Here is a 10,078-nt window from a genome sequence, read left to right as displayed (position 1 = left end):
CCCACCCAAGGAAAAAGAAATAGGTGGAAATAAAGCCACCACATGGACTTCTCTGAAAAAGAATGAAAAGGCCTTTGAATGAAAATACACCTTTGAGGACTCTGACAGTTTCTCCACTGCTCTCCTGCCCCCCCAGCCCTCTGGAGAAGGCATCACAGCCTAAACCTCCTCAGCAGGTACCTCTCAGTGCTTAGCTCTTCAGGCAGTACCATACTGGGTCACTTGCAGCAGTCACCATCTCAGTAATTCTGTTTCACAAAGTGATGTTGGCTTACTACTTACCCACACAGCTTCTTGAGCACAGAGTAAGTTGGATCCTCTAAGACTCCATGAGATGATACTCAGAGTCTAGGAACTCAACTTCAGAGCAGTACTGCCACTCCACACACAACTGCTGTTGCTACCCAGAACTTTCTGACTGTCAGAAAGGCAAGGGGGGTAAAGAGCCTTCTCCTCTAGTTTAACCAAGTTCCCGTAGAACAGATGAAATCCATACATACGGTGCCACCTTACACAAGCTGAAGTACCACAGAAGCCGTGACTTCACAAATGCATAAAGCACAGAAGTACTCAGCAGCAGTCACTCTTTCACTCACCAGCTTTAGGCCAATGTGAATGCATCAGTTTGAATAAGAATGCATCAGTTTGGATCAAAACCTAACAGCATAAATAGACAAACCACTTCCAGTAGCACCCAAGGTTAAACAGTACGGGCTACAAACCTTGTCATGTATGTGGCTGCAGAGGAGAGAGAGAAGAACTTTGATTAAGGAGCTGAAGAAGAAAGAAAAACAGCCTTAAGTTTAAAGGTCTTCAGAGAGACACAAGAACATGGCCTACACGTGCATGAGGCAAGGGAAAAAAGCTCACAACAGAAAGACCCCTAAAGTACAAGAGGGCAGTTGGAAAATGAAACCAGAAAAGGAACAGAAATTGAGAGAGAACGTAGGGAGCCGACATTCCCTTTCTCACATCATGTAGGGAAACTGGTTTCATAAATCCACCCATTCACGCTGGTTGCAGGCAGCAGAGTTCACTATTCTCTTCTGTGTCAAGACATACATTTGCAGCAGCCTTTGGCACAGCTGTTAGGATTGAAGCTTGACAGTTTGTAAATATAACAACTGGCCTTGAGTCCCTAAATCTTCTTGCAACATTTGCAGCAGACAGACATTCCCTGCCTTGGGCTACGCACTAAGGCTCCAGCTTCCAAATTCTGGTACACAGACCACTAACAGTACTTCCTATTTATGAGTTGGAGAGGGAAGACAGGTCTTAAGACTTTCCTGAATACACTGAACATTGAGGTACTTGAGGCTACAGGCGATGCTGTGACAATTAGTCTCCGTTCCCTAACTGGTGATTTCAGAAAGATGTATCACAACAGAATGTGTGGCTCAGTTTAGTAAGAGGGAGGATAAATTGACAGCAGGAAATCTGAGTCCCAGACAGCAGCCTTCTGCTTTAATTGAGAGCAATCTGGCATGCTGAGATTTCCAGCTTTCTCTTGAAGAGTACCTGGTTGAAATGGTAAGATGTAGGTAAGTTTTCTGTGGATATAGCAGTTGTTTGACTCACCCTTATTCTAGGAAGAAGACTTCAGAGTTTGATACGGTATTAAAGTTCAAAGGGAATCCCAAGAAGACAAACTGTGTATAGTGAGAGTGAATTATCCTCTGCTCCTCTGATGACAACAAACCAGAAGTCTCCATAGGTTGTAATCAAGAGCAGAGAGAACGTCAGGGGACTAAGTCTTACCAACAAAACTGCACTAGGAAGGAAAAATGTTGGTATAGAAGAAAGCCCCAAAATGAAGAAGCAAATCCTCTCTGGACATCAGTAATTGAGGACTGGGAAAATGTCATACATAACTGTTCAACAGCTTCCTTGAGAGTATGCTCAAAGCTGTGAGAACACATGCTCTGGACAGAAACTGTATGGGTGCTACTGAAGTCACGACACTGAGTGGGAAGAGTACCACCATTCTGAGATCTAGTGCAGACTTGTCTTGGAATCAGCTCAAATATTTTTCACAAGGGGGTTTGGAAGCATTTTTCACAAAACACTGAAGAGGCCTATATAGCAATTTGAACTATACATTTATTAGAGGCTGTATAAAACAATGAGCCATGAAATAGCCTGGAGAGATATTTAATTTCTGTAATACACTTAATGGAAGGCAGTAAACCCCTGAGGGTGTCTGTCTTGATACTGACAAAACTTTGAGATTCACAGAGAGTTCCAATGTCTTCTGGAAAATGAAAATGGAAAGTACTGCCTGAAAACTGTTGCTGTCATTCAGTTTTAAGAAGCAGTAAGTATTCCCACTTTCCTTCCCTTCCCTGTTTTCCTCATTCTTCTCCAAAAAAGGCACAACTGTGAAGCCTTTCCTTTTAACCTAAGGCAGCTTTTTTGCCTAGAAGAGGAATGGTTTCCTGTGGGGCATGCCCAGCCCCTGCCCTGGAGGGATCTCTGCTGAGATAAAAGATTTCACAAATGCCCAGCAGGACTCCCTGGAAAGGCAACCACTTCTTTGGTCACAGCGAGAAAAGACAGACCCACAATCCTTTAGGAGACCCTATGCAGATCCTTCATAACCCATTGGTCCTCACCCATCCCCTGCATCCCTATAAAAGCTAAGCCCTCTGCCCCTGTGGGATAGAGAGAGCTCTCGTCCCTGGCTTTCCCCTTCGCCGGAGGGGACCAACAATAAAGCTCCCTTCGTGCGGAACCAGCCACACGAGCCTCTCCTCTCTCTCTCTGGTCTGGCTTGGCCTGGAGGCTACCCTGCAGAGCTGAGCTGGGATCACGAGCTGACAATCACTAAAGGGCTGACAGCCTCTGCAAGGGCCCTCCTGCCATCAGCTGAGGGAAGACACCGGGCCTCAGGAAGGTGATTCCTTTCAGGACCATCTCTCTGGACCGGTCACCTCTTCCTGGGTCAGAGCCACTGACCCCACCACCATCTGTAATAGCTTCCTCTTTTGCCTTTTTCTTAACATCGTGCTCCCATCTCTCTCTGTCCTTTCTTTCCCTCTCTTGTTCTGTGCTCCCTACCCCTCCTGGTCTCCTCTTTATTTCCATTTTCCAGTGGGTCCCTGAATTTTCCTTCCTTTCTAGTGCTTGCATGCAGAATAGCCCCTGCAGATGCTACAGTACTAATGACATCAAGAGTTCTCCCAGTAATGCCTGTCCACCTCTCTGCTCTCAAAAGAGTGTTCACAGCTACATAGAGAAGTTCATCTCTGTAACTGCCACAGCTATGCATTTCCTACGCTGCTTTGGTCCCTTTTGTTCTCTTGACTTTCTTTTCTTAAAACAGGTGCTGTATGTAGACACATGGTTTAAATGGGTTCTTTCCAGCAAGAGGGGACCACCAAACTGAGATGGACTTAAAAGTGAACAAATACTTCTCATATTCCCTTGACAACAAAATACAATGACTCAGCAGAGAAGCTTGGCCATGCCTTAATCCCACGTTAAGTGGGTCTCCCACTGATTACAACTATTGGTGTGGGGTTTTCACATCTCATGGTATAATGTTCAGCATTCTGTGAGGGATGTGTTATAACGCTGACGGCTAATTACAGGGCATACTTGGACCAGAGGTATTGCAGAGGCTGCAGCACTGCTGCAAAATCAGAAAGCTGTGAAGACTTGCCAAGGAGTAGGTAATTTTACTGTTTCATGAAATAACACATGGCAGGAACTACAAGAACAAATGTCTCCTATGTGTAGTATGTGTCCTGCACTGAAATATAAAGAGCAAAGTTACACCATCCCAGTCATATCATCCTATTTGGAAGCATCCTTTTGTTGGTATCAACATACTAAAGCAAGTTCTGTGAAGAAACTGCTGGAGTCAAGATCAAGGAAGAAGAAAAAAGGTGTCTCAGAGATGTCTGATTGGATTTGTCACTCAACGTGATGTTAGCCATTTTAAACAGCAGGTTAGCAAAACCATACATTGGAATTTCATGCTGAGCTTAGCTGGGAAGTCTCTATGCACCAGTATTCCTTGTCACAGTTTCTCTTGTAAAAGAATGTCATGACACAGTTCATTGCTTTGACTTAAATACTTTATGGCCTTTGACCCTCTTGAAATTTTTTACAACCCTGATGACCAAAAGTCTTCAGCCTTACAACGCACAGCTGTGCGCTGTTCTGAGGATTAGCAGTTGCTTTGGCCTATAGACAAGATGGCATGGAACAATAAATGGATTCTAACTTCAGACTAAAAAGGAGAACCTTGCATACAGCTACTCTTCAGCAGCAGTTGAGAACAGTATTTCAAACTGCTTACCTTGGCCACAAAGGCTGCAACCCTGTTTCTTGAGGATAATGTGTTCTCACTTTGCCTTAGGAAGCTTCCTCCTAGACTGAGACTTCTGTTCAGTCCCAAATTGTTGCCAAGATGTCCGAGTGCAGTTGAATACAGAACTGGAGTTGCAGCCAGACCTCCGCTAACAATGCTGCTTGTGATTAAAGATTTGCTTTTATGGCGCTCCCGGAGGAGCTTAGCGTTGGCTTCTTCAAGTCTCTCATTAGCTCTGAAACATTTGGAAGCACACAAAGGGTTACCCAAAGTTACCCTCCAGGTCTTCACTATTATTGGACTTCTGAAATTAAGAGCCTCCCAAAATAGCACATCATTTGACCTGAGCTTGTTTGGAGGGCCTGTTTCTAAGAAGTCACACAAGGTACAAGGAGCAGCAAGTGTTACCCATGCTTAGGACTGCTCAGCATGAGGGCCTGAAAGCCTTCTGTGAAAGCCATGTGTTTACACAGCTTCTTCTGGAAGGTACATCACATTCCTAATAAGTCCGGGCTGGCCCCCCTTCCCAAGGAAAGCTCAAAGCTCAGAGCCTTGTGAACCTTTTGGCTTCTGCTAAAATAGAAGCCAAAAAATATAATTTCTATTTTTTTTTCACAGAACAGAAATCTGTTCTCTAAGAGGTCTACCCTTATTCTATAAAGGACACGAAATTCATTTTTTCTGTTCTACGGAGGATGAGATTATAGAGACTGGCAAAAAAAGCTGCCAGTTAAAACAGCATCGACGCGAAAAGTATCCTGTTAATGCCATGAGCAGTGGTGTTTCTGCTGAAACATTAAAGAGAAATGAAGGCCTGCTGAATGGGAAGGGTCTTAAGATACTTTTCCCCATAAACATGCCATCATAGGCTTTCACACATAATGCCGGCCAGGTGCAGAAGAGGAATTAGCAAGAAATATGCATGAGGAAAAAGGAGTCTCTTATTAGCAGTCCAAAAAAAGCACAGACTTACCTTTCCAGTTTCTTTGCTAGGCATCGTCTAGTTTTCGCTTCCTCCTGGTACAGGTCCTTGTACTTTTCCACTTCTGCCTGTGCACATTCTTTTGGAGAAGTACTCTCTTGTTGGGCATTTTTTAGCTTGTCCAATTCACATTCAAGATCTCTAATTCTGTCTTTTAGCTGGTTTCTCAGTGAAGCATGATGACTGGCTCTGATGTGTTCTAGTCTGTCCTGGGAGGCTGCCTGTGCCTGAAGGAGGTAGTGCACCTTCAACCACCACAAAGAACAAGAGACCTCTCCCCACCTGTCAATTGCATGTACCCAGTTTCAAGGGCCCAGCTGGGCTCAGAGAAGTGGCTGTGCCTCCTCACTGCCATCAGCAATCAAGGCAGAACCCTGGAGCTACCACCAGGGTAAGTAATTCTTTTCTCTCAGGAAGAAGCCCAAATTTGTACTGCTATTGAAAGCTACCAATGAAAGGGCACTATCTCTGTCGGACAGGGCATGGAGAACAGGATTCCACAAAGGCATTAGCAGGATGCCTCACCTCCTCCCCATCTCCACACCTGCAACTTCAGTCACTTCTTTCCTGAGCACTCTCCCCCCTCCAAGGACAAAGCCGGACCTGTAGGTCTGGCCATGACAGCTGGAAGGTGCAAAACCCCTTCAAGCACGAACAGTGAGAAAAGCAGGCCAGCGGACAGAGATAGCCCCAGGCACTGCAAAATGGAAATCTACCTTGGGAAGGCTCCTGATTTAGGGACCTGCTGGCACATCACACACCATGAGAGCACTCCTGCCCAACCATATTCCCATCTCCCACTGCCCTTCGGCACAGGCACAAGGACAGCGCTAACACACAGCATCAAGCACCCAAAGCCAGACACTTAAAAAATGATGGCCACAACCAAAGTCTCCACAGTTTCCATAGAGACACACATCAGAAAGTCACTCACTTGCAAAAACAGATTGACTTCCTGTAGTTTTTGTCTTATTTCTTGGCCTGCTCGTTCATCAACCTCTCTTTTATACTGTTCTATTTGGTTGTGATCCACCATGTTAGTCTGCAAGTGATGTTGGAGTTTTGCCACCTCTTCTTTCAGCTGGCATTTGCTCTTCTCCAGTTTTTCACAGTTCCCATGCAGGGCAGACAGCTCTTCTCGCAAATCTCGATTTTGTGCTTCTAGCTGCATGCTTTTTTTAGACTCTGTGTCCAGTTGCTGGGAAAGTTCAGCAACCTGTACACAGGGAAAAAAAAAAAAAACCCAGAGGGATGTAAAGGCAGTGAATTCTGTTGAAATTGCTGAAGAGGTTTTCCATGGAGCCTGTATTTATCATCTGCATACTCAATATCAGAAACTAAGTGTAACCAGGCTCTTCTTTTCCAACAAGATCAGCCTTCACATCGTTTGTGAGAGGATGGGAACCTGAGGAATCCTTTTGCAGTTCTTCATGCAAAAACACTGTAACGTTCTGGACTAAAAATGAGTCAGTGCAAAGGCAGTAACTGATTCTGCAATGAGGCCTTCTAAAGCCAAGCGCAGCTCTGAAAGGCGGCTTCTCTAGCAACGAATCTGAGTGCCGAGCGGAGAAGTGTATCAAGGTTACATGCTACTACTGAACAGCCAGAGCAGCCGCAAAAACATCTCTGGCAACAATACTGCTGGGTCCCCATGCCAAGATGGGCTGAAACAGCTACCTGTGAAGAGTAAGTTACAGCACTTCTCCTATGTCACCTCTCCTCATCGTACCCTGCACAGCAACAACGCTCTTCAGAAAAGGAAAGTCTCAACTGCCTCTGGCTGAACTCGTGCCTGAGACAGGGCTCAAGGGTTCTTCTTGCTGTGCGAGCAACAGCAGCGTTCCTCTCCTCTCTTCCAGAGGAGGAATCCGTCTGTCAGGCCTAGGTGATGCTGCCACAGCCTCACACTGCAGCCGGGCCAGGGCTGAGGCCCGCTGCTCTCAGCCCTGACCCTCACCCATGGGTGTGATGTCCTGGTAGGACGGCAGAACTGCCCATCCCTAAGGCCCGGCCTGGGGATCTGCACTCTTGGCTGACCCTGCCTGCTGTCACCGGACCTGTTCTGCTCCTCTTGGTGAGCGCCTGCGGGATGGCTCCCTGGCCCGTGAGGTCACGGACCCTGCCAGCCTTGCTGCCACTCTTGGCTTGCCCTTCCTCTGCAGGACAGTCTGCCCTTCCTGTGCCATTGCAGATGCTGCTTTGCACTTCAGGATTGCATCTTTACCCGTAATGACAACTACATCAGTATTAGTTATAGTCACCTCCTTCTCTAACAGTAGAAAATCATTGAGAAAGGTCAATCAAATCCAAAATACAGCCAAGGAAAAAAGGCATCAACACGACAAGAAATACAGGGGAAGTGTCACACAGGGTTCAAAAGAAGTAACACCCCAAGCAAACAAACGCCAAGCTAAGCAGAGCTCACCTTTGTTCTCAATCTACCAACTTCATTGGTTATTTCCGCATAAAAGTTCTTCATTTCTTCAAGCTCGGAATCTTCTTCTTTCTTTTCAATAATTCTTCGTTTCTTCCCATCAGTCATCACAACCTTTTCCAACCTAATCAGCAAATCAGTTGGGAAAACAATGAAACACAGGAAGAACCAGCCTTTCCCCCATACTCTCACATAAACAGCACAGACCTCATACAATGGCTTGGGTTGCAAGGGACTTTAAAGATCATCTAGTTCACACCCTCCCACTGCAGGCACGTACACCTTCCACTAGGCCAGATGTTGCTCGGAGCCCCATCCAACGTGGCCTTGAACACTCTCAGGGATGGGGCACCCTCCCCGCGCAGCGGCACCCCCCCACCCCCAACTTCTCTGGGCGAACTGTTTCAGTACCTGCCCACCCTCACAGTAACAAATTTCTTCCAAATGTCTACTCCAAAGCTGCTCACTTTCAATTTAAAGCCATTGCCCCTTGTCCTGTCACTATATGCTCTTGTGAATGGATTCTCTCCATCCTTCTTGTAGGCTCCCTTCAGGTACTGGAAGGCCACAATTGGGTCACCCCAAAGCCTTCTCTCTTCCAGGCTAAACAATCCCAATTCTCCCAGCCTTTCCCCACTGAAGAGGTACTCCAACTCTCTGGTCATCATGGTTGATGTCCTTCCTGTGATGGGGCCCCAGAGCTGGATGCAGCACTCCAGGTGGGGTCTCACCAGAGTGGAGCAGTGGGACAGAATCCCCTCCCTTGACTGGCTGGCCACACTGCTTTTGATGCAGCCCAGGATACAATTGGCTTTCTGGGCTGGGAGGGCACTTTGCCTGCTCATGTCCAGCCTCTCATGCCCCCCAAGTCCTTCCTGGCAGGGCTGCTCTGGATCTGTTCATCCCCCAGCCTGTATTGTTACAGGGGGTTGCCCTGACCCAGCTGCAGCAGCTTGCACTTGCTCCTGTTAGAACCCATGACATTCCCACCAGGCCACTTCTTGAGCTTGTCCAGGTCCCTCTGGATGGCATCCCATCCTTCAGGTGTGTCAGCTGCACCACTCAGCTTGGTGTCACCTGCAAATCTGCTGAGGGTGCACTTGAGCCCTTTGTCTATGCCATTAATGAAGATATTAAATAACACTGGTCCCAGTGCAGACCCCTGAGAGACACCGTTTGTCACTGATGTCCATTGAGACGCTGAGCTGTTGACCGCTATCCTCTGGATGTGACTGTCCAAACCATTTCTTACCCATGAAATTTGTCTCTTCCCCAATTTAGAAAGAAGGATGTGGTGGCAGACCATGTGAAAGGCTTTACAGAATATTTACAGGTAAATGCCATCTGTAGCCCTCCCCTTGTCCACTGACGTAGCCACTCCATCCTAGAAGGCCACTAGGTTGGTAAGGCAGCACTTGCCCTTGGAGAAGCTGTGCTGCTGTCTCAAATCACTTCCCTGTCTTTTGTGTGCCTCAGCACAGCTTCGAGGAAGATCTGTTCCATGACCTTCCCAGGCACAAAGGGGAGGCTGACAGGTTGGCAGTTACCATGGCCCTCCTTTCCACCCTTTTTAAGGATGGGTACAATGTTCCACTTTTACCAGTCCCCTGGTATTTCACCTGACTGCCACGACTTCTGACAATATCATGGGCAGTGGCTTGGCAACTACATCAGCCACTGTTGGCCAAAGGAGGGCAATAATGCAGGCCAGATGTAGACGAGAAATTCATAAGAAAGAGGAAGGAGAAAACAGGAGTCTCTTATTACCGCTCCAAAACAACATGGACTTGCCTTTCAAGTTTCTTTGCAATGAATTTTCTGTTTTTCTTTTCCTGCAGATACAGCTCTTTGTAGTGTTCCACTTCAGCCTGCGTGGATTCTCTTAGAAAAGTACTCTCTGGTTGGGCATTTTTTAGCTTGTCCAATGTACATTTGAGAGCTCTGTCTTTCAGCTGGTTGCTCTCTGAGTCCTGATGTCTGGCTCTGGTGTGTTCTAGTCTGTCCTGGGAGGCTGCCTGTGCCTGAAGGAGGTAGTGCACCTTCAACCACCACAAAGAACAAGAGACCTCTCCCCACCTGTCAATTGCATGTACCCAGTTTCAAGGGCCCAGCTGGGCTCAGAGAAGTGGCTGTGCCTCCTCACTGCCATCAGCAATCAAGGCAGAACCCTGGAGCTACCACCAGGGTAAGTAATTCTTTTCTCTCAGGAAGAAGCCCAAATTTGTACTGCTATTGAAAGCTACCAATGAAAGGGCACTATCTCTGTCGGACAGGGCATGGAGAACAGGATTCCACAAAGGCATTAGCAGGATGCCTCACCTCCTCCCCATCTCCACACCTGCAACTT

General features: G+C 46.9%; 1 protein-coding gene and 1 long non-coding RNA gene across 2 annotated transcripts; one reads left to right on the top strand and one right to left on the bottom strand.

The window, feature by feature from the left end:
• The first annotated feature begins 12 nt into the window (after window positions 1-12).
• On the top strand, window positions 13-4,230 carry LOC121660392. Its single transcript, XR_006014653.1, has 2 exons — window positions 13-2,314; window positions 3,323-4,230. It is a non-coding gene; the product is annotated as an uncharacterized LOC121660392 (long non-coding RNA).
• Window positions 4,131-9,598, bottom strand: LOC121660391 (ankyrin repeat domain-containing protein 26). The gene is made up of 5 exons (XM_042019748.1): window positions 9,523-9,598; window positions 7,723-7,855; window positions 6,232-6,513; window positions 5,289-5,524; window positions 4,131-4,550 (listed from the first exon to the last, which is right to left on the bottom strand). The coding sequence occupies exons 2-5, from the start codon at window positions 7,837-7,839 to the stop codon at window positions 4,235-4,237; spliced, it is 951 nt and encodes a 316-aa protein (XP_041875682.1). The 5' UTR covers window positions 7,840-7,855; window positions 9,523-9,598; the 3' UTR covers window positions 4,131-4,234.
• Between the last annotated feature and the right edge of the window lie 480 nt (window positions 9,599-10,078).

The sequence above is a fragment of the Corvus kubaryi genome, unplaced genomic scaffold (assembly GCF_017639235.1).
Source record: "Corvus kubaryi isolate FWS band 111438036 unplaced genomic scaffold, C.kubaryi_AGA036_p1.0 34774, whole genome shotgun sequence".
Classification (NCBI taxonomy): domain Eukaryota; kingdom Metazoa; phylum Chordata; class Aves; order Passeriformes; family Corvidae; genus Corvus; species Corvus kubaryi.
The sequence above is the reverse complement of the archived record's forward strand: the minus strand, read 5'-3'. Positions and strand labels throughout refer to the sequence as shown.